The 23,569-nt window shown below is 39.2% G+C and overlaps 2 protein-coding genes across 6 annotated transcripts in view; one reads left to right on the top strand and one right to left on the bottom strand.

Moving 5' to 3' along the window:
• Positions 1 to 23,569, top strand: part of SGSM3 (small G protein signaling modulator 3) — a 63,044-nt gene that overhangs the window by 10,663 nt on the left and 28,812 nt on the right. For 4 of the 5 annotated variants that reach the window (XM_058191913.1, XM_058191912.1, XM_058191914.1 and 1 more), the window contains 15 exons: positions 95 to 290; positions 942 to 1,087; positions 2,879 to 3,103; positions 3,412 to 3,466; positions 4,266 to 4,393; positions 4,585 to 4,740; positions 5,657 to 5,711; positions 5,805 to 5,854; positions 7,069 to 7,221; positions 7,697 to 7,767; positions 8,508 to 8,556; positions 8,813 to 8,898; positions 10,120 to 10,242; positions 11,808 to 11,868; positions 12,099 to 12,178. In XM_058191913.1, coding sequence (XP_058047896.1) covers positions 95 to 290; positions 942 to 1,087; positions 2,879 to 3,103; positions 3,412 to 3,466; positions 4,266 to 4,393; positions 4,585 to 4,740; positions 5,657 to 5,711; positions 5,805 to 5,854; positions 7,069 to 7,221; positions 7,697 to 7,767; positions 8,508 to 8,556; positions 8,813 to 8,898; positions 10,120 to 10,242; positions 11,808 to 11,868; positions 12,099 to 12,178 — 1,634 coding nt within the window. Of the gene's footprint in view, positions 1 to 94; positions 291 to 941; positions 1,088 to 2,878; positions 3,104 to 3,411; positions 3,467 to 4,265; positions 4,394 to 4,584; positions 4,741 to 5,656; positions 5,712 to 5,804; positions 5,855 to 7,068; positions 7,222 to 7,696; positions 7,768 to 8,507; positions 8,557 to 8,812; positions 8,899 to 10,119; positions 10,243 to 11,807; positions 11,869 to 12,098; positions 12,334 to 23,569 lie in introns of those variants that run through there. The other variant, XM_058191915.1, reaches the window with a different exon arrangement.
• Positions 13,732 to 23,569, bottom strand: part of MRTFA (myocardin related transcription factor A) — a 66,561-nt gene continuing 56,723 nt past the window's right edge. Inside the window, exons 11-15 of the mRNA XM_058191910.1 lie at positions 23,410 to 23,505; positions 23,133 to 23,297; positions 17,832 to 18,014; positions 17,453 to 17,513; positions 13,732 to 16,698 (exon numbers count right to left, since the gene is read on the bottom strand). Coding sequence (XP_058047893.1) covers positions 16,199 to 16,698; positions 17,453 to 17,513; positions 17,832 to 18,014; positions 23,133 to 23,297; positions 23,410 to 23,505 — 1,005 coding nt within the window. The 3' untranslated portion in view covers positions 13,732 to 16,198. The remainder of the gene's footprint in view (positions 16,699 to 17,452; positions 17,514 to 17,831; positions 18,015 to 23,132; positions 23,298 to 23,409; positions 23,506 to 23,569) is intronic.

The raw sequence follows: 23,569 nt of genomic DNA, 5'->3' as shown, positions 1-23,569 counted from the left end.
CTGTCATTGAACATATAGCTAAGCAGAAAGAATTCCTTTTTGGATAACAAGTGTTTAGATGCTTACTTTTAGATCTTCTCTTCCTTCATGCTAGGTAGTGGCTTCCTTGCTTCTCTTCTTAGAAGAGGAAGATGCCTTCTGGATGATGTGTGCTATCATTGAAGATATGGTGCCAGCCTCCTACTTCAGTACCACCTTGATGGGGGTCCAGACTGATCAACGGGTCCTGCGTCATCTCATTGTGCAATACCTGCCACAGCTGGACAAACTTCTTCAGGAACATGACATTGGTAAGGACCTTTTGCCTGATTTTTTTTTTTAGTTTGATAGGATGAGTACATGCTGAATAAAATCAGATTTTGAGAGTTTAAAGTGGAGTAGGTATAATAAACTCAGTGGCTGTTTAATTGAGGAATAATCACTTGTTAATGGAAGAGCATCCAAATTCAACCTTTAGCATGACACTTTGTCAGTTTTAAAAACATACCTGGAAAAATTCTGCCCAAAATCTTGGAGACCTGATTTGTTTTAAACCAATTCCTAAATACTGTTTCTTGTGTACATAGAGTTTATTTGCTATTTTATATTCTTTCTATAAGCAGGTAAATTCGTTTGTAAAGAAGCCTTCAGTTCAATTTAAGTCTTTAATATTCACTTCTGTGAATAACAGCACACTGAATACTGATAACAATACAGGCCAGAAATTATTTCCATACAACTCACTTCTGTAAATATGCATCTGTGAATTCAAGAACGTTTCTGATTTTGAACATTCATCTATGGAAAAAATAATGTCTTTAGTTGGTGCCAATGATATAAAATGAATTAAGAACAGTGCATTTTCTTCTACATTGCTTAAAGCAGTAATGTTAATGCTCTTTTTTATGTTGGAAATGAAAAGCGCAAGCATGCAGTTGACAGATGTTTATTTCTATTCACAGAGCTCTCCCTCATTACCCTACATTGGTTTCTTACATCATTTGCTAGTGTGGTGCACATCAAGTTGTTGCTGCGTATCTGGGACTATTTCTTCTACCAAGGCTCCATTGTTCTCTTTCAGGTTACATTGGGTATGCTCAGTTTGAAGGTAACTAATGTTTTATAAAATTTATCAACTTCCGCTTTTTCTTTCTCTCGTGGATGGAATGGCATACTATAAGGGGGAGGGGTTTAGAAGTCAAGACTTCTTAGCACACCAAAGATCTTGGGGGAAAAGTTTCAGGAAAGAATTAAAAAGAATGAAAATTATCATATTTTGCTCACTTAAAGCTTAGGTAATTTTTGTATTCCCAACATCTCCATAGCCTTAATATTTCTCTTTTCAGCATTCTGCAATAATGCTACTAGCCTAGTTTACAAATAAGACGTTAAATACTATTGTATTTACATTTAAAATATGTGTCTTTCTGGATAGAGCTAGAAAAATTGGTAAATGCACATTTCTAACACCATTTCTACAGAAGTATATGTTGTTATCTTGGTTTATCTTGAATGCATTGATGGTGCAGACAGCTGGACACATGCCTATTCAATATTAATGGATTAGTGAAACCCATCATTTTTATGTGTTATTTTGTAACCTTGAGTTATTCTAGTAAAGATATTACCCAAATTAAGTTTTGAATTTTTCTTCTCTTGATCCACACAACTACTTTTGCTTTTTTGTGCATTCATGAAAATCTGTTGGCTGCAACAGGGCTTATTCCAGGTTAGGTGCAGACAGACTGCAGACAGAAAGAACCTGTATTTTGTTCTGTATAAACGATTCATTTTTGAGGTAGTCCTTGAATTACAACCATTTGTTTAGTGGCCATTCGCTAAATGAATGTGACTTGCAACCAGTTTTCACACTTAGGACTGTTGCAGCCATCCCCATGGTCATGTGATTAAAATTCAGGTACTTGGCAACTGGCATGTATTTATGACAGTTTCACTATCCTGGGGTCATGTGATCACCATTTGTAACCTTTTTTTTTTTTTTTTTTTTGAATTTATATCCCGCTCTTCTCCAAAGACTCAGGGCGGCTTACATTGTGTTAAGCAATAGTCTCATCCATTTGTATATTATATACAAAGTCAACTTTTATTGCCCCCAACAATCTGGGTCCTCATTTTACCTACCTTATAAAGGATGGAAGGCTGAGTCAACCTTGGGCCTGGTGGGACTTGAACTTGCAGTAATTGCAAGCAGCTGTGTTAATAACAGACAGACTTAGTCTGCTGAGCCACCAGAGGCCCTTCCCAGCTGGCTTCCAACAAGCAAAGTCAATGGGGGAAGCTGGGTTCACTTAATGACCATGTGATTTACTTAAAAAGGTTGCAAAATGGGGCAAAACTCACTTAACAACTGCCTTGCTTAGCAATGGAAATTTTGGGCTCAATTGTGATCATAAATCAAGGATTATCTGTACCTTGTCCAGAGTGGCTGTTGTATATCACTTGTACAGAAGTGGCTGAAAATTTGGTATTAGTGAGAAATTACTTTCCATCAACTTTCATGTAAAATCAATTGCCTGGAAATATGAACTTTTAAAATCTACTTAAAACAATAGTTTATTTATTCATGAATAATAGCCACAGTTTACTAGAAGTAGTTCCTGAATTCCTGAGAGTAACAGCATTAATAAGGCAGTATAACTACTTCCAAGATTTGAATGTTTGCCACCCAAACTAATATATCTTTATCAAGAATCTGCTCTAGGCATCATTGGTTAGCCAATATGAAATGAGCAAGGGAAGCCATAACTGATTTTATCTTGCTTTGAGCTATCTAACCGTTCCCCACTGGATTAGGATTAAGTACAACAAATGGGAGCAAAACTATTCTACAGGATGATTCACATGTATCATACAGAGTAACTTGTCCATATTAACACAGGAAGAGGAACTCACTCAGTCTGAGAACTCTGCATCTATCTTCAACACCCTCTCGGATATCCCATCTCAGATTGAAGATCCAGATGTGCTCTTACAGGAAGCCATACGTGTGGCTGGCTCACTGACAGATATAGTAGTAGAAACTCAGCGTTGCAAGCACCTCGCTTACCTCATTGCAGACCAAGGGCAGCTACTCAGCCCTGGTGCTACAGTAAACCTATCAAAGGTATGTTTTTAAAGCCTTATGTGTTTCCTAAGTTCAAAATATCCTTGACCTTGGCTTCCATTGTCTTTGATAGTAATGATGATGGGTTTTATAAAACCTGTGAAGAAATGCTGCCAGGCTCCTCAAATCTGCTACTCCTATTTCAACTCTGTATCTCTTTTGTCACTTGCATTTCCTCCCCCACATCCATTTCTTGAACATAATTTTCAAAATATATCTTACAATTCTAAACAAAGTGCAATTGCTCACTAAAGGCTTTTTAAAATACTTTTCTCCCTTTTTATGCATTGCTTTTCCATTTCACTCAGATTGTGCGACGCAGAACACAGCGTAGGAAGTCTGGAATCACATCACTCCTTTTTGGTAATAAAAAATTACATAATAAAATATTTAATTCCCTGGAAAGAATAGTTGAAAGTTGCTAGTGTCTTTGTACATTTTTTGCCAAACAATGTATTTGCTTTTAGCTAGGTTAAGCAGAATACTGTTTGTCCGTGAGTCCGTCCTTAAAAGCAGCTCAGAAGTTGCAGCTAATGCAGAACATTGGAACTTTTAGAGTCTCAATAATATGTTTGAAGTCCTAAATGATTAGGATCTTCATACTTGAAGAAACACCTCCCCCAATAGGTACCTTCTCAAATACGAAGCTCTGGAGGTAGATCTCTTTTCAGCATCCCAGAATTGAAGAGATCATCTACAAGGAATGAACTCTTTCCTGTTGTGGCATCTCAGCTTTAGAATTACAGATAGTTATCAGAATTGTTTCCTTTTCAGTGCAAGATAAAGACCTGAAGTTTTTACTCCTGCATTTGACATTTAACAGCTGCAGCAGCCTGGCCATACCATGTTTTCCCTTAAAAAACTGTGCCTCTTTTGTTGTATTGTGGCTATAACTTGTTCAATTAATCTAAAAATGTGCTTATTTTTGCCTCATTTTATTGTTTTATCGTACATATTGTATGGATGGTAACTCACCTTGGGATTGTTAGAACCTATATATATATTTAACATATAAAAACATGAGTCAATCTAGCACTACTGACTGTACAACCTAGCAGCTGTTCCTGATTTATAGTAAATGAAATGATGTACATTTGAAATTTTGTAAGTACCTGCAGTAAACCAAGTTTGCAGTTTCAGAGAAATTGTTTCTTTCTTCTAGGAGAAGATGATATGGAGGCACTGAAAGCCAAAAATATTAAGCAAACAGAGCTAGTTGAAGACTTGCGTGAGGCCATCTTACAAGTGGCTCAGCATTTCCAGTGTGTGGATCCCAAGAGTTGCAGCATAGTGAGTGTGGAGTTATCCTCATAGACACACCTATATATTCTGTTGATAACATAGAAACATTTATGTTTCCATTTTAAGGGGAAGCATAGGTTTGTATTATTGTCATGGAGAAAAATTATCCCATGTAGTCACTCAATACAAATAGATTTGTATAGTATTAGAGTGGAAGAATATCACTTACTGCTTTCCAGGACTTGACTCCAGATTATACCATGGAAAGCCACCAGCGAGACCATGAAAGCTATGTTGCGTGTTCCCGTAACCAGCGGCGACGTGCCAAGGCATTGTTGGATTTTGAACGTCATGATGATGATGAACTAGGTTTCCGCAAGAATGATATCATCACGGTATGGTGGTCAGGACCAACACAATATGACCTTAGACAGAGGGAAATCGAGAGGAACTATTACTATAATATTGTATGAATAAGGAGCAACAAATGTTCTGAATTTTTTTATTTGTCCTAGACAAAACAATAACTGAAAAAAAGCCCAAAATCATAATTACATATTTACATAAATGAGGGGCCCTTGTTAACTCTCAGGGCTTGGTTATTTGCAGACATTTCATTACCCGAGCTAGGTATCAGTGCTAATAAGGAGTGGGGTTTGCTCTCAGTTTATATTCTAGTAGTTTGCCCTGTCAGTGTTGGTGGGGGTGGTCTCGGAGATTCTTTGGTTGGGCTGTTTACTATTAGCTTTTTTGGCAGTTCCTTGATTGGGCTCTTGTTTACTTCTTGATTGTTTGTATGATATTAATCTTGGAGTTAATCTATGCTCATCTGGGCATTGATGGCTGGTGGGGAGGTATTTTGATCTTTTTGCTCCCTTTTTGGCTTGTTGATTGTCTCTTTTGCACAGTATTTAGATATTGTTTACTGTATTTTTCAGAGTATAAGACGCTCTGGACTATAAGATGCATCTTATTTTTAGGGGACGAAAATAAGAAAAAAAATTCTGCTTGAGAGGCTCTCTGTTTGGGAAGCTGCATTTGCAGCCTCCAAAAGCTCCAAAAGGGTGGGGGCCAGCGGGTGGGCGGGGCTAGATTCGGTGTATAAAATGCACCCAAATTTTCACCCTCTTTTAGGGGGGGGAATGTGTCTTATACTCCGAAAAATACGGTATGTTTATGTGTCTATTGATGACTAATTTGTCAGAGTGACAGCTTCTAGAAATTCTCTTCACCTCTCATTTCCTGTTCTTATTTGCCAGTTTTCTGTCTTTTTCTCTGTGTAATTATTATTTTTCCTTTCCATTTCTGTAGATTATATCCCAAAAAGATGAACACTGTTGGGTGGGTGAGCTGAATGGCTTGAGAGGTGAGTGAAAATGAGACTTGCAAAGTTTTTTTTTAAAAATTTACAGATTTTTAACTAGCCGAAGTTTTACTGTTGTTTTTTTTTAAAAAACAGGTTGGTTTCCTGCAAAATTTGTAGAGATCCTGGATGAACGGAGCAAAGAGGTAATCTTATGGCTGAATCTTAATCAGTTTCTGGGGTCAACACATTCTATTATATTTTGGCTCAAATGTATTTGATGAAAATCAAAAGTATTCAAAAAATAAGAAAACCAGAGAATTAATTAGAAAATAATATAAGAGCTAATTCGAAATTGGTAAGAAATATTTTAAGAATAGCAAGTGAAAAGGCAAATAGTAGGAAATTATTTAGAAATACTGTAGCAGCCTCACTCATACATTTAACAGAATAACAGAGTTGAAAGGGACCTTGGAGGTCTTCTTGTCCAAGGTTCATCAACTTTTCGGACCTCGGGGACTACTAAATTCATAATTTTAAATCCCGCAGGCCACTAATATGAATTTTTTAAAAAGATAAATAGTATTTAGTGCAATAAAAAATGCAAATAATGTTTCTGCGGACCACCAGTGGTATAGTATACCATTCCAGATAAGTGGGTGAGCAGTCTCTTCTTAAAAGCCTCCAGTAATGGATCACCCAGAACATCTGAAGGCAAGCTTAGCCAGGTGATAGAACTTGCTGGCAATGTATTTGATCTCACTGCATTGTCACATCTAGATTTAATATCCTGCTGTGACGCAGTGGTTAGAGTGCAGTACTGCAGGCTACTTTTGCTGCCTGCCAGCTGCATGCAATTTGGCAGATCGAATCTCACTAGGCTCAAGGTTGACTCAGCCTTCCATCCTTCTGAGGTGGTTAAAAGGAGGACCCAGATTGTTGGAGACAATATGCTGACTCTGTAAACAGTTTAGGGAGGGCTGTAAAGCACTGTGAAGCGGTATATAAGTCTAAGTGCTATTGCTATTGCTATTGCTAATGCACGAGAACCCATCCCAATACATCAGAACAGAAATGGCATATTGATTGATTGATTGATTGATTGATTATTTGCCATGAAGTTGTTTTCGACTCCCAAGTGACCACATAGATTTCTTCATGACAACCTAGGCCTAACTTGGTCTTTCAGGTTTTCCAATGAAGCAGTCATCGCTGCCACTTTGCTGCTTGTCTTCTTCTGTTTTCTTCCACTTCTGAACATTAGAGGCTTTTTCAGAGAGCTAGGTCATCATAAAAATGATAATTTGGGCTTCATTACTCTTGCCTTGAATGAGAACTAAACAAACCTTTATCATGAATATCACTTTCTTGGGTGGGCTACCTTCAGGTGATTCAGAGGCTAAAATCACATTCCTTTCAGTACTCTGTTGCTGGAGACGATTCAGTTACAGAAGCGATCACGGACTTGGTTCGAGGGACCCTCTGCCCAGCCCTCAAGGCTATATTTGAACAGGGACTGAAGAAACCATCTCTGCTGGGTGGTGCTTGTCACCCCTGGCTCTTCATTGAAGAGGTAAGGAAAGCAATTACTATTTGCAGGAGCTTTGAAAATACTGCTGGTCCTTGTTTAGTGACCTCCTCATACAGTGACCGTTTGCAAGTGCAACATTGAGGGAAAATAACTTTGCTACCAATCCTCACATTTATGACCGCAGGTTTGTAAAGAAAAAGAAAACTGAAGTCAGATCATAAGCACAGTTGCAGTTTCATTTAGCAGCCGCTTTGCTTAACAACCAAGTTGCCATTCCCAATTGTGGTCACTAAACAATGTCTTCCTGTAAGCTGGCAAGTACATAAGAGAGTATTGTGTACTAGAGTACATCAACTTTGTATATCTGGACTGCAAGGAGGCATTTGAGTAAACTTGGGGGCCAATTGTAGCTAATTTGGTGGGGTGGATAGAGATCTAAATTATTGGCTACCTGTAAGAGAAATAAAACCAAGACTTAAAATAAAGTTAACATGTGTGTTGGGGTTCTCATCTCTAGGCTGCTGGGCGTGAGGTAGAGCGAGATTTTGACTCTGTGTATTCTCGTCTTGTACTCTGCAAAACCTACAGGTAAAGTTTCTCCTCTATCCAGGTTTTTCTTGTAATATTTTCATAAGACTCTGGCCTAATAAATGGTAGAACAGAATATTGCAACATAAGTTCTTAAACAGACAGTTCTCTTTATTGTCTATTTTTGGGCAATACAATCAAGTTTCATCACCATTTTTGAAAACAAAAAGGCTATTTAACCCTGTTGTATCATCTGCTATAAACCAAACTCAGAAGCAGAATTAAAAGAACACTGGTCCTTATATTAGCAAAGCTTGAAAGTAATTTTAGATATATCAATAGGTAAAAATTTAATTCAATAAAGCACTACCATCTTGTCTTTTAAATATAACTAAGTTTTTTTTTAAATTGCACTATAAAATTTTGGTTATTTTAGCATCTTGTATTTTGTTAATGCTATTTTAGAGTGTTGGACATTGCCTATAAATTGCCAATGAATGGGGCTGTCTTTGATTTATGAAATCCCCCTTTTAGATTGTAGAAAATCATCTTTATCTGGGAGCGGACTTCAATATTGGACGTCTAAATATGTTGTTTTTTAAAAAGTAAAAAACCATCATGGTCCGAGTTACGGGTTTCAGGTTTTTTGTGGAAACATCCCACATCAAAATATAACAACTTCTAGAAGTGTCTGGAGCAGAATCAAGTATGATGGAAATTGCAAGGACTAGATAGAAATGGCACTGGGCCTCTTGCTTTGGCATCGTTAATACATAAAACAAATTGCTTTACTGTTTTAGGTTAGATGAAGATGGAAAAGTGCTTACTCCAGAAGAACTTCTTTATCGAGTGAGTATGCAGTTTGATCCTTAAAATAGATATGGAGAAAATCCTAAATAGGCTTATATGAGTGACAAAAACCTGTTTTCCTATTTGACTGTGAAAACCCATCGGCATTATCAGTGTCCGTGGATGTCATTTTAAGATTTAATCAACCAAGTTGCCTCCAGAGGCCCAAAATTGAGAATGTGAAGTTTTGATATTTTCTGTTAGCAAAGGGAGGAGCTTTATCCACATATCTTCATTTTTTCTTTCTTTCTGGAAGGCAGTACAGTCTGTGAATATGTCACATGATGCTGCACATGCTCAGATGGATGTAAAACTTCGTTCTCTCATCTGTATCGGATTGAAGTGAGTCATATAATTCTATTTCAAGCTTTATTGAAAAAGCCATGGAATAGAAGTTCAGGGTGTAATTGTCAACCTTCAAGGCAGATAAGAATTGGAAACCAATGTCATCATGTAGATCATGTAGTGCCACTTTTATTATAAAGCTATAAGATAGTCTTGCAGGTCTGAATGTGCTTCCAAGGGAGTGTGTGAACCAAGGAAGGGCTTGCCTGAGACATTTTCATCGTGTCACACTCTTGTCCCAGATATAGGCTGCTCTTATCTGACCATTAGCCTTGTAGCAACTCCTCCTCTTCCTATCCTTCAAAGTAATTATTTCTGCCCTCTACAATAATTTAGCGGTTTATGTCTCTAAGCATGCCAAATGAACTCAGGCTGCTTCTGCAGGATGCTATTCTGTTTGGCCTGCTGCTCCGTAAAGTGATAGAGGAATGAGAAAGCAGACCCACAATCTATCATCAAGACATGGTTAGGTGAGGTTGGGAGGTTGCTTACATCTGCAGTCTGTCTTGCTGGATTTTGTATGGCATAGTCGTAACTTCAAGACAGAGGAGGAAGTGCTATTCTATGCCCAAGACCCTTGTAATAGCTAGATGCCCTGTTCCACATGGCCAGATTTGAAGTTCTTTACGAGAAGATGGGTACCACTGACAGGCTGGGAGTTTTTGTGGTCTCCCCTGCCACTTAGCTCCTTCCTGGCTCCTGAAACTCATAGCTGGGCTGGTGATGGATATTCCCAAGCTGTATGCACTGGAAGATTTCAAGATTTCAGTTTCAAGTGGGGCCAGGGGAAACTAGAAGTTCATGGATACCATGTACCAAAGGGGAGGAGGGACTGCACTGTATCTGGGTTTCACCTCAAAAACCATTAATATGTAACTTGACAGTGGGGGAGATTCACATCAGTCTGTTTTCATGGTCAAGGATGTGACTCAGAGTAAATTCTTTAGATTAGAATTCACAAACTCTTTTAACAGTAGGCTGTAGTGGATGGAGTGAGTTAAAATAGATTCCGTACATTGAAGTTATATGAATGGCTAATCTAAACATCTGGCACTTGGTTCTTATCATTTCGGGACATCATTTAAGTTGCATAGAGTTGCAAAAAAATAAACTAAGAAAGGAACAAGATTTCTTTTCCACCTGTTATTTATCCTGGGTTGCCTAATATGATGAAACACATCCTTAGATTTGTAACTCAATTTATAACTTGATTTTCAGTGAGCAGGTGCTGCACCTGTGGCTTGAGGTTCTTTGCTCAAGTCTGCAGACAGTGGAGAAATGGTTCCATCCATGGTCATTTCTGCGAAGTCCTGGCTGGGTACAGATCAAGTGTGAGCTCAGGTAAGTGGCTTGTTTTTTTCTGCCTTCCATATTACTGTACTACCAGATTGTGTTTTCTAGAAACTACACTCTTGAAACACATGGTCTGAACCCTTTCAGGTCAGCATTCAGGCCCAGTTATGGAAAAGAAGAAACATTAGTCGCACTTGTCAATGATTTCTGACAGGAGTGAGATGGATGAGGTGCATCCATCAACTCTATTCAAGGTGTTGGTTATGAGGGTTCAGAAGAGCTTTTTCTGTTCTGGCACCCACCCTCCCCCTCCCTCCCCACCAAGTAAGATCTTACCTTCTGAAAGGGCTTGAAGATTTGGCTTTGCCAGCTGGCCTGGGGTCCCAATGGGGAAATCGCATTTTGAAAGTGGTTAATGGATTAGTCAGATCCCACTATTCCCCATGTGCACTTTTCTCCCTTCCTTTCCATTGTTATTAATTGAACTTTATCTAAATTTTAACCTATGTTTTTAAACATTTTAATATTTTATATGGTATTTTATTTGAATGACTGCAAGTCACCTAGAGTTGTCTCAGCAAGACAGGATGTAATGTGGGGCACTGTTATGTCACCAAGACCACTTTCCCAACAGACTAGAGTTCACTGTACCATCAAACACAAAGTAAGGACATGGAACTAACCCATTATCATTCTGTACATAAGGCTAGTCAATGGAAAGCCAAAGTTAAAAGGGAACTGCTCAGCATTTGCCATGAATGACAGAGGTTGATTGATAGGTAATTTTGTTTAGCAGCTCAAGGCTACATATTGATTATAGATACAGGAAATCTGGCAAGAAACTCACTGCACATGTACAGGAAAATTAGAATAAAATACATTGACTTTCAGAGTGCCGAGTGTTCCAGTTTACCTTTTCCTTTGTTCTTTTCACAATAAAAGCCATTTATATAAATATCTCCAAAGCAGAAGCTTATTGTGCACTGGGCTTTTTTGTTCTGTGATGGTGCAGTAGTTAGAATGCAGTACTGCAGGCTAACTCTCCCGACTGCCAAGTGTTTGATCCTGACCAGATCAAGGTTGACTCCATCCTTCCGAGACCCAGATTTTTGGTAGCAATATGCTGACTCTAAACCACTTAAGAGATGGCTGTAAAGCACTATGAAGCAGTATATAAATCTCCAGTGCTATTCCTATTGCTTTCTTTGATTGTCTTGAGTTAATAAAACACATAAATATTACTGACCCAAATATATTTTCTTTTGCATAAATCAGGTAGTTCTTTCCTGTATAATACTTAGTTGCTTATATTTGTGCATATTGCCTGTTTTTTCCAGTCTTGAGCAGGGGTGGATAACCTAAACCTGGATTTTCTGTAGATATGTTATTTGCAGCAGACCAAGCAATTGTTTAATAACCATAAATTAATCATGCTTGCTTGGTTTGCGCAACGTAGTAGTATGGAAAATTATGTTGTATTGTATTGCTATGCAGTCTGAATTCGTAGCAGAACTATTTGAGGTTGGGACTTATAGCAATGTTACCTAATTCCATTGTCTATATTATCTATAGACGAATCTTAAATCCTAACTGCTGGGTATATTCTGTCACAGGGTCCTCAGTAAATTTGCATTCAGCCTTTCTCAGGACTGGGAACTCCCAACAAAAAGAGAGGTGAGTTTGTGACTGCAACTGTACTTGGATTTCTTAGCCCAAATCAGAAATGTCTTCTTATCCTTTGCCTTGCATGGGAGTGGGAGGTGCACATGACCATGTCTTTCTGTCCTAGCCCTCAAACCTTTTCTTTCTTAGGGACCATCTGTCTGAAGGCCCCAAATCATACATCAACAAGAATTTGACTAAGATTGTACACTGTTCATAACCTCTTTGCTTGCTTTCTATAGGATAAGGAGAAGAAACCACTAAAGGAAGGTGTTCAGGACATGCTTGTGAAACATCATCTCTTCAGCTGGGACATAGATGGGTGATTCCTTTATGAATCCGTGTTTGGACTTCTTGAATGGCAAATGAATGTTTGGCATATATCCTCTCTTCTCCCAGGCAGTCTGCTGGCCCTTTGTGTATTATATATCTTTCTGTAACCTGCCTCCCTCCAGTAAACTTCTACTAATTAATTACTATTAACATTTGGCGGCAATTTGCTATAGAACAGGATTGAGAACCCTGTTGTTCCTGCATAGTGCCGACTATAATCCAAGCAGCCCACCTAATGGTGTTGGCTGGCCTTCCAAAGGGCCCAGATTTCCCACTCAATAGCAAATAAGAGGAGCATTTCAAGTGATCCAGGTTGTACAGTAGTGTTACTTTTCTTCATGACCTATGGTTACAAAGAAATATGACTTTATATCACTGGGGCCCTGTACTTGTGGAAAACAAACATTTACTGACTTCTAAGTGTATTTAAAAACAATGGCATAACTAGAAAGTGAAGGATCCCCAAAGGTAACCATCTAGCCTTTACATTTCTTGTGTCCGGGAAAGCAGAGTGATGGTGGAAAAGTTCTGTTGAAATTTGCCTCCTTTGTGGAAAAGGCTTTATTTTGCAATGCAGACTGTAAGCTCGCTTTACTATGAGTCTGATAGTATGGAACTGGTATTTTTTTCTTGGTGCTAAGATGCACAAGTGGCTTTGGTACTGCCATAAAGTGCCTAAAGAGACTGTCCGGTGACTGAGACTGCCATGGGTATTATAAAAAACGATTGCAATAGCAGTCTGTCCTTTTCATTCTGTTCAGCTGTGATCCAGGCTTAATTATTTTACCTAGATCAATTTTTTTAATTATTACGAGAGAGCTATATTATATTCAGAAATTTATGTATATTTTGACATATCTCTAGTACGGGAAATGGATTCAGGCTTTGAGCTGGCTCAGGGGATAACTGCGGCTTCTATCTGAGGGTGTGAGCAGGGAGTGCAGGGCAGAAGCACACTCTTTGCTTCATGGTATCTGTATTAGTCCAAATACAAGAAATGAAGAGCACTAGTGGAGAGCACAATCAAACCATTAAATGAAGATTAATCAAGATTGTATCATTTTTGGCTTATAAATTAATGGCTCATCTTGTAACTGTCTAAGACAGGCTAAATGGGAATGAACTTTTATATATATTAGCCTGCTGTTCTTGTTCTTCATATGAACTACAGAGTATTAGTCTTACTGAGTGGGTCTGACACTTTTGTACCGATATCTCTAGACAGTGTATATCATGTAAGGGATGAATTATATATCTAGATGCAGTGTTTCTAATTCCATAAATAGTACTCTTACAATCACAGCTTTTCCCACCCTTTCTCTTCCTACTTGTGGGAACGAGGCAAAATATTGAAAAGATAAAACACAGGTATAATTAATGCTGGTAGTGGAGGAAAACTTGCCACTTAAATTTTGTGTCGATAGCAATACTGTGAAGTAGCTCTGTGTTATTCATGTGCTAAATGCCTTTGTCTGTATTTTCACCATGGCAAATACATGTTATTGATAATGCCATGACCAAAGATAAGATGTACAAAAATGCTAGAACACAATTTTTTTAATAAAATGGATTTTTCAAATATCTGTAAATGAAAAAATAATTTGATTTATCCATTCTTTACCCTCCCCCAATTTCTCATTACATATTCTTTTCCAGTTGCATTCTATGTCAAATCCATAAGCCCTACTTAAGACTCCTCCCTGTGTTGCTAATTACTTTTGTTGATGGGTACAGGAAGAAAATGTGCATGCTGATCTAATACATGTTATACAACCATGATTATCAGCAGAAAAATGCATATGTTCAGACTAGAGGCAGATTCTTATTTACTGTATGGGGTAAAAGGAGAATTTAGACAAGATAAATGACAGATACTACTTTATACACTGGAGAAAAATGGACTCCGATGTAAATCCCAATTCCCCCTTCCATGACAAGTAATATCTCAAAAGCCTTTTAAGTATTAGTAGTGTTCTGTCAAAGCTTTTCATTTTGTTTTTGTAATTTGTTTATGGTGAATAGTTTCTTCTTTCAGACAGACAGTTGCTGTCATAGCACCTTTTGAGATAAAGTCCTCTTGTTTGATAGCTTGTTTACTGTTCTCAGACTGAGGGGAGATGCAAAATGCTCATATGGAACTAACTGCTCCCTTCCACTGATATGGTCCTAATGTAGGTTATACAAGTTTTATTATCCAAACTATCCAAAAACACTCTATCTTTGCAAACTAGCCACTAATATATGTGATTGGCTGCAAGTCCTGCAGAATATAAAAGATGAATACATTCAGCAATTCTAACAATCGGATTTCTGCAGAATGATTTTTACAGAAATCAGCTTCACTTGCAGTTAGCTACTCTAGGACTCTGGCTAGTCACACAACTGCAACTGACTTTTCAAGATGAGGCTCTTCAACATGAGGGGGTATTAGGATGATATAAACTCCATAAACCCGGAAGTAAAGGAGTTTCTGGAATTCCATGAAACTAGAGAAGTTTCTCTTAGTGGGGAAGAAGCTTATGCCAACAGATCCATGAGTTCTTCTCTGCGGAAAGGGAGATTGGCTAATAATATTTAATGGCATATGCAAAAAAGTTAAACTGGTAATCCAAGGGCAAGGCGTGTGTGTGTTCCAACCCCGGTTTTACAAAAAGGAGAAGCTAAAGGGAAGCATCACCTTATAATGAGTGGATTAATTTGATTAGCTTTCTAGAACAGTTTTATAGAGATATGTACAAGTTTACTAGGTAAAAAATAAAGCCAAGTTTCAAGAGGAAAGACTGGGATTTACAACCACATTTCACAGTAGCAGGGGTTATGGCTACGTAAGTTTCCTCTGTATAATAGCTCATGCATCTCCATACCAAACGATCTCCTTTTTGGAAGAAAGTTGATGTGCGTGTTCCTTGAGGTTCTTATTTTGATTGAAACGTGTAAAATGTTGACATCGGCCAAGCTATCCAAGGAGAAGTGCAACCACAACTGCTTTAAATGCAGCAATATAATGCAGAGATTACTTTCCTATGAACCCAGTTGCCAATCCAGAGGAAGCTGTATTATCTGTGCAAAAACAGGGAGGACAGCTAAATCTGTGAATAGTACATTCTCTCTAGAAAGAGCAGGGCATTGCAGCTCAAATGCTGCAGATGTTAGACTGCCAATCAGTCAGTTCAGAACTCCATTTCTTTAAAACAGCACTATGTTCCATAGCTGGAACCATTAGAATAATTTCTAAAGGAATTGCAGAAAGCTGAAAATACTGTACTTTGTACAACTGTTTTGATTCATGGCAAATCCTGCCTGGTAAGATACCAGAAACAGAATAATTGTCCCACTGTTTATTTTACATTGGGGCAATCCAGAAGAATGTTAAAGAGCAAGAATTGTTCTCTAAGTTATAATATAATGTGGATTTAGCTTTCTTAATAGACAGGAAGCGCATATACTACAGCATTATCAAGAAAAAAGTTTTTTTAACTAGACTGTAACCCTCCAAACTGATTGTAAATTTCATCAGTATGAATTCATCCGAATCGCCCACTTCCTTTCCCAGATGAGTCATATTCTAAGTGAAAATCTTTAGTGTGGGCAAATTAACATTTTTCAATGTTTTTAATGCTTTCTAACTAGGTAGATTCAATTCCAGCAAGGAGAACTTTGTTTGCCAATGACTTTTTCCCGATTTTTTGCCTAGAACTGTTCCAACTTCTGCCAAGTTGTTTATGTTGAAATATTTGCAATTACTCATACAACTCTGATGCAATTGCTAAATGTTTGAGGAAAGAGCCACATTTCAACAAGCCACTGGAAAAAGTGGAAGCTTTCCTGAGATTGAATTTTCATTCAGAAAACATCATGGGTACTTGCCCTTGGCTCTAGCTTTACAAAAACTGGTCAAAACTGGGAGAGGGGGAAGAGGAAAGAAGGTTCATTAGATGTAATTTTTACTTAAATTCTTGCTCATTTCCTACACCCACCTGTACTCCCTTCAGTTTACTTGGTCAAAAAGTTATAAGCAAGAATCCCAGTGCAGCTGCAAATCATGTCCATCAAGGAAATCTGTGGAGAAGAGGCTAGGAGTTGCAGTACTGAGGGGTGTAAGGCTCATCACTGGCCCTCCTGACAGCTCCAACCAATCCATGCTGTCCAAATTGGGTTCTGCCAAGTCCAAACCTGATCCCCCAATAGACTCAGGGGCAAAGTGCAATTCTGATGTGTCCATAGGTGATGATGGATGGTCCAGGATAGCTGAACTGCTTAGCATCTCACTGTAGAGATCAATTAGGGGCTCGGTTCCATCAGGGACTGCTGTCAACAAAGAGAGACCAGTGGTACTCTCTAAGAAGTCTTCCAGTCTGCCTGGTGGATTAACAGAGCTTGGGTGACTCACAGGTCCCTGCAGACAAAGCTCTGAGGAATGATGATTGCTGGATGGAGAAGGGCATCTTGGGGTAATAGTGGGATCTTTCTTTGCTGGGGAAGACTGCTCTTTGAATTGAGCTGAAATTTCTGTTGGAAAAAGAAGACATGTAAATTAGGTATTACGTGCACTCTAATACTAATGATCTAGCCATTAACTCCTTACTATTGCAGCACTTCAGGAATCCTTCAGAAGACTGCTGATTTCATATCAGTGATAGGTGAGACTATGCATCCAACAACCATTTTCTCATTCCATTCACTCACCCTTTCAACCTGTTATGCTTGTTTAAGGCACCATGACTTACCTCAAAAGTTCAGCTTTCCACCTTTTGGGGAAAACTTAAGATTTGATTAATTGCCTCTAATCATCAGCTATCTATTTCCCCCAGTTCCCACACATGATTTGGAAATCAAAGCTCAAAATGTGACCCAGTATGATCTAACAGCTTCTGCAGACTCTATGCACTGTGATATGTTACCTTACAACCTGTTTTCCCTGACAGCCTTTTCCTTCCATTAGCACCAGTATTGTGTGGGAAGCCTAAATTTCATAAGAACTGGAGTACTTGCAGTCTGCTTCATTCTACCCCAGCACACTTCTTCCTCTAGCAGACTCATGTTAATGAGGGAGGAATGGAATACTGGGGGGGAGGGGGGGCAGCACAAAGGGACTTTAAGGATTGTTTATGGCCTTTTCCCTGGTGCTATAAGGAAGAATGGCCCTTCCTCTGTGAATTGATACATAAAGCTGATAGGCACACTCTTTTAAACAATTGGGCTAAATGCAGTAGAAGCCATATAATCCATCAGAATGACAGACCGGAAGTTCCTCTCTTCATACCTCCATGTTCAATTAAAATATCAAACAAATCATCCATTTGCTGACTTGAGCAGCCATTCTCCTAAAAAAGAAAGAAGGGAATAAGTTTGTTAACATATTACATTCAATAACAATGCAGCAATTTATACATTATAATTGTTACCTTGTGGCCAAATAATCGGTATAATATAGAACGGGATATGCTAACCAAGACTTTTCCCCACATCTTCTTTTCTGCTATGAAGACTACATATGAAAAACGGCAGGACGTAAAACCTTCAATGGTGTAAAGTGGATCAATCCAATATACGAATTCCAAAAATATTAAGATAATTTGCAAAAAAGATAAATCCACACCAAGTGCTTTCCTAATTTGTCCCAGCAAAACAGTTATTCTCACCTCAGAGGACTTTGGTTGCTGTTTCACAGCCTCCTCATAGCCTGGTGGTTCTTTCATCACCACAGAGGTGGCCGGGAGAAGCAGCGGTGACAAAGCGCTAAAGAAGGATGGGCTCTGCTTCTGCTGCTCAAGGTCCATATGGGGTGGAGAAGGAGGAGCTGGAGAGCTTGGCTGCGAGAGAAGCTGTGGAGGAAAAACAAGTAATAGCCAATTGGAATTTCTTGAAACCAACTACAAAGCAAATGTTCAGCAAAGTGTTTGATGATGTTGTCTGGCTGCTCCAGTTTTTATTTTTTTCCTCTTCTGGACAGGATGGCTCATTGTATCACTCACTACCCTTGATAATATCATTTAGATAATGCAATCTGCCTCATCCAATTCATGATGGATTTGTTTATCCCAGAAAACTCTGTATTCTCTTATATATTAAAATAATTTTCTTTCAACTCAATAAAGTTTATATGATAAACTTCCTATTAAAGAGCTAGGCAGAATTTCTAAGAAACCTCTTAATAGGACTGTTGTGTCTACATCATGAGGGACCATAATAGTAACATCTATTTGTTTCCCAATATGCACAACCCATTAGAAATATATAAGATTAAACCAATAATGGGATTCAAAATTTTTTACTACCAGTTCTGTGGGAATGGCTTGGTGGGCGTGGCATGGCTTAGTGAGTATGGCACGGGAAGGATACTGTAAAATCTCCATTCCCTCCCCACTCCAGGGGAAGGATACTGCAAAATCTCCATTTCCTCCCAATCAGCTGGGACTCAGGAGGCAGAGAATAGATGGGGGCGGGGCCAGTCAGAGGTGGTATTTACTGGTTCTCCGAACTATTCAAAATTTCCGCCACCGGTTCTCCAGAACTAGTCAGAACCTGCTGAATGCCACCTCTGGATTAAACCTATTCCTCAAGTAGATGATATTCCTAATGCCACAATTGAATAAGCTCACCTTCAAGACAGCAGGCCTGTTTCTGCATACATAATGTGATGCCTATTCAAAAAGGTCAAATAAAGAAGAACAAAGGAATAAAAAGAATATTTCCCTATGCTCGTATTTGTATCTGAAAGCTAAAAGCTCGTAGGCCAAAGTGAATAAATGAATGCCTTAAAAATGGTACAGGTAGTCCTTGAATTTGTATGTTGTATGTATGCCAACATACTCTGGATCATGGAGAAAGCTAGGGAGTTCCAGAAAAATATCTACTTCTGCTTCACTGACTATGCTAAAGGCCTTGATTGGATTGATCACAATGAATTATGGCAAGTTCTTAAAAGAGATGTGAGTACCAGTCCATCTTATTTGTCTCTTGAGAAACCTGTATGCGGGTCAAGAAGCAACAGTGAAAACTGGACATGGGACCACTGATTGGGTCAAACCTGGGAAAGGAGTTCGGCAAGGCTATATACTGTCACGGCCTATTTAACTTATATGCAGAGCACATCATGAGAAAGGGGGGGCTAGATTAATCAAAAAATGGAATTAAGATTGCCGGGAGAAATATCAACCACCTCAGATATGCAGATGATACCACTCTAGTGGCAGAAAGTGAAGAGGAACTAAAGAGCCTTTTGATGCACGTGAAGAAGGAGAGTGCGAAACTCAACGTTAAAAAAGTTAAGATCATGTCATCCGGCATTCTCAATTCCTGGCAAATAGATGGGGAAGAAATGGAGGTAGTGACAGATTTTTATTTTCTCCAAGATCACAGCAGACTGGGAACTGCAGCCAAGAAATTAAGAGACGCTTGCTCCTGGGGAGGAAAGCTATGGCAAATCTAGACAGCATACTAAAAAGCAGAGATATCACCCTGCCAACAAAAGTGTGTATAGTCAAGGCTATGGTTTTCCAAGTTGCAATGTATGACTCTCAAAGTTGGATCATAAGAAAGGCTGAGCGCCAAAGAATTGAGGCCTTTGAACTATGGTGCTGGAGAAGACTCCTGCGAGTCCCTTGGAACAGCAAGGCGATCAAACCAGTCAGTCCTAGAGATCAACCCTGATTGCACTTTAGAAGGCCAGATCTGAAAATGAAACTCAAATATTTTGGCCACCTAATGAGAAGGAAAGACTCACTGGAAAAGAGCCTAATATTGGGAAAGATTGAGGGCAAAAGAAGAAGGTGATGACAGAGAATGAAGTGGCTAGGTAGAGAGTCACTAAAGCAGTTGACGTGAACTTAAATGGACTCCGGGGAATAGTAGAGGACAGGAAGGCCTGAAGGAACGTTGTCCATGGGGTCACAATGGGTCAGACATGACTTCACAACTAACAACAACAATAAGTCCTTGAATTACAACTGCAATTGGACCAGAAACTGCCATTGCTAAGCAATGCAATCTGCAATCGTAAAGTGTAACAGCATATGACCGCATAGTATAACAACAGTAATCCAGGAAGTCCTGGTTATCCTAATTCTACATGTGCAGGTTATTAAGCAGGAAGTGGAGGAAGTCCCAGAAAAAAAAGTGCAGAGGTGCTGCAAAGGTGTGGGGGAGGCCCTGGGTGGCCCAGCATAGGCCATGTGCAAGTTGGGGAAAGGGGGTGTAGCAGTGTGGTGCAAGCTCAGGAAGGCTGGTGAAAGAGAGTATGGTGGGGGGTCCATGTAGGGAGGCCATGGTGGGTCCAAGCAAAGGAGGGAAGAAGGGCATCATGTGTGCAAGCAAAGAAAGATAAGGCCAATTGGCAAAAAATGTAACTAAGTAAAATATATTTGAATATATTAAATTGTATAAGATATGATATGACCAATACTCTGTTCATAAATCATGTATGTGGGGGAAGGGAAACTAAAAAATCAATAAAAACTTGTTCTAAAAAAAAAAAGAAAGAAAGATTAGGCCAAGAGTTATTTGCAACCTTCCCTGCTGGCTTCTCCATTGACTTTGCTTGTGGAAAGCTGGTTGGAAAGGATGCAAATGGTGATCATGTGACCGCAGGGCATTACAACTGGTTGTAAATGTCAGATGGTTGTCAAATGCCTAAATTTTGATCACATGAGCCTGGGAGCATAGCAACAGTGAGAACCTGGCGAAATAGTTGAAGTTGCTTCATTCAGCACAGTCATAACTTCAAATGATTGCTGAACAAATGGTCATAACTCAAGGACTACCTGCACAGATATAGGCATAACTAAAACCTGGTGAACTAGGGTAAATCAGGGAGACACAGTTATTATTAGTTACAACCCTATAGGAAAATTAGGGATAGGTGGGGTGGAGGATGTGTTGCCTTGCATTTAAAAAAGACCATTGAATCAAATTACACGCCTAATAAGAGCAATCATTTGATGACTAAAAGCATCAGGTCATAAAGGGAAATTAATACCCCCTAACCAAAATGCTCAAAGAGATCTGAAAATTAAGGGGGATATTTAAAAAGCAACCTGAAAAGTTAAGGCATGTATTTATGGAAGATTTCAACTAATCTCAATTTCAATCAACACACTGACTGGAAATGTTGTGTTTGAACCATAGCAGAGAGATAACATTCTCTGATTCAATGAGTAACTAAACTGGAACAACTGGTTTTGGAACTAATTGGGAGGGAGAAATTCCAGGCCTACTCTTAAGTGACACTTAGGCTTTTGAGAAATAGATGTAATTGAACCAATTGGGAACTATTCAACATACTTGACTTCAAAAGGGAAAGTCTCAAAATTGAGAAAATGGGTGAAAGAGAAAATCAGACATGGCTGGAAGTCCAAGCTTCCTCTAGAAATATTTAAGAATATACAAATACAAAATACAGATATTCTGTTAAATACTTTCCACTAATCCAGATGGAATTTCAACAGGAAAGGTAATCTTTTTTCCTAGAAAGACACTTAGCTTAATGATACTTAACAGAAACAACTAAATTTCATTTCATGAAACTACACCTGTTTCTTGAGAACTGACCTATAGTCTCTATTCAATCCTGGTCCACACTATTATTTATGCACTCGGCCATCCACACACACATAAGCTCATTTGACTTTGGCTCTCCCTCCCATGCTCCACTGATTCTGGGCAGTTTACAATGTAAGCAACTCCTCTCCCCACAAAAAAACAAGTTAAAATGCAATAGGAACAATAAGCAAGATGAAGCATCTGACCATCTGTCATGGAAAACATACACAAAACCTCCCAAATACATCCAGCAAGCAAGTCCATTCAACCTAAACTAAGACATGGGAAAACAGCAAGATCTTCCTGAATGCCATCAGGGTGGAAGCCACCTATAGTTGAGGAGCACCCCTTTCCAGAGAACAGACATCGTGACATAGAAGATATGCTTCCTAGATCCCAACAGATGGTATTATTTAATCAAGGGGACCAAGATTGTGCCTGCTGTTGGCCCTTGCCAGCTGAACAGAAATCATGGGCAATAAGACAGTTCTTCAAATAAGTAGCTTCATGCCATATAGTGCTTTACAGGTGATAACCAACACATCAAATCACACCCAGCATATTGGCAACTAGGGCAGCTTGCAAAGCAGGGGTGTTGTGTGGACACACTGATGCAAGCCCATCACTGCCCATGCTGCTGCATTCAGGCCCAGTTGAAGCTTTTGAGAGGTCTTCAGGGGAGGCCTCAAGTAGAATGCCTCACAGTTAGAGGTGGTTAGGCATGACTGACTGTCTGAAGGGTCCCTTGATCCAGAAAGAGGCACGACCGGCATCACCAGATAGAACTGTGCAAAGACCTTCTTGGTAACCTGACCCCGGCTCTTCAAGTAGGAAGTCTGAATTCAAAAAGATCCTCATACACACTGCTCTTGAATGGGACAGTGCAACTCCACCAATAGCAAAGACAGAAGATCCTAAGATCTAAATGTCTATGGAGCATCTCAGTCATCAAGGTTATGGTTGTCCCAAAGGTGCTTTTTCAAAAGGCAACTGGACTTTGTTTTTCCCTGAAGCTGTTTCACTTCTCATCCAAAAAGCTTCTTCGGTTAAGCATAGAAGAAGCTTCTTGGATGAGAAGTGAAATGTCTTCAAAGAAAAACAGTCTGGTTGCCTTTTGAAAAAGCACCTTTGGGACACCCTAAGATCTAGATGGTCCTAGCAGCTGCAGCCACTCAGTCTTGGTAGGAATGAATCAGAGAGAGTTCCTCCCATCCAGCCTACAGGCATCAGGACTAGACCTAGTAGCCTCACTTGGAGAGCCTGGGGTCAAAAGGTATAATTAAGTATCATTAGTGTACTGATGATGCAGGACCTCCAAACTGGTTAGATGACTTAATCCAGTGTTTTCATATAGATATTGAACAAGAGGCTCATCTTATGGTATTGGGACCCGCTGAGAATACCTTTTTTGTTTCACTGGACTGGCCAGTTTTATCAGGAACTCTGGCATTCGGCGGTCCTTTGTGGAAGCCGTTCAGGAAGAACGGCTGCAAATTGGGAGATGCAGAAAAAGATAAGATGGTTTGTGGCAGCTGTCCAGTGACCATTTGCAGACCTGACTTCTGACACTATATAAGAGATAAGAAAAAGAATTAAAGGTCGGATTCTGATTGGTCCGTTGATTTAAAAAAGGAAGAATACCCTTCAGTATGCAAATCAGGGCTACAGGTGGTTAGCTACCTTCTGGGTGGACTCCTTTGGTGACGGTTCAGGAGATGATGGAGAGTTCTGTATAGGTGGCTTGTTGGGTGCTATTGCAGATGGAGATGACATTCTCTGAAAAAACAATACAGGATTGAATGTTGTTTCAGATGCCTGGGCAAAAGGTAAAGTAGTAGTG

Source organism: Ahaetulla prasina, chromosome 7 (assembly GCF_028640845.1).
Source record: "Ahaetulla prasina isolate Xishuangbanna chromosome 7, ASM2864084v1, whole genome shotgun sequence".
NCBI classification, from domain to species: Eukaryota; Metazoa; Chordata; class Lepidosauria; order Squamata; family Colubridae; genus Ahaetulla; species Ahaetulla prasina.
The sequence above is the reverse complement of the archived record's forward strand: the minus strand, read 5'-3'. Positions and strand labels throughout refer to the sequence as shown.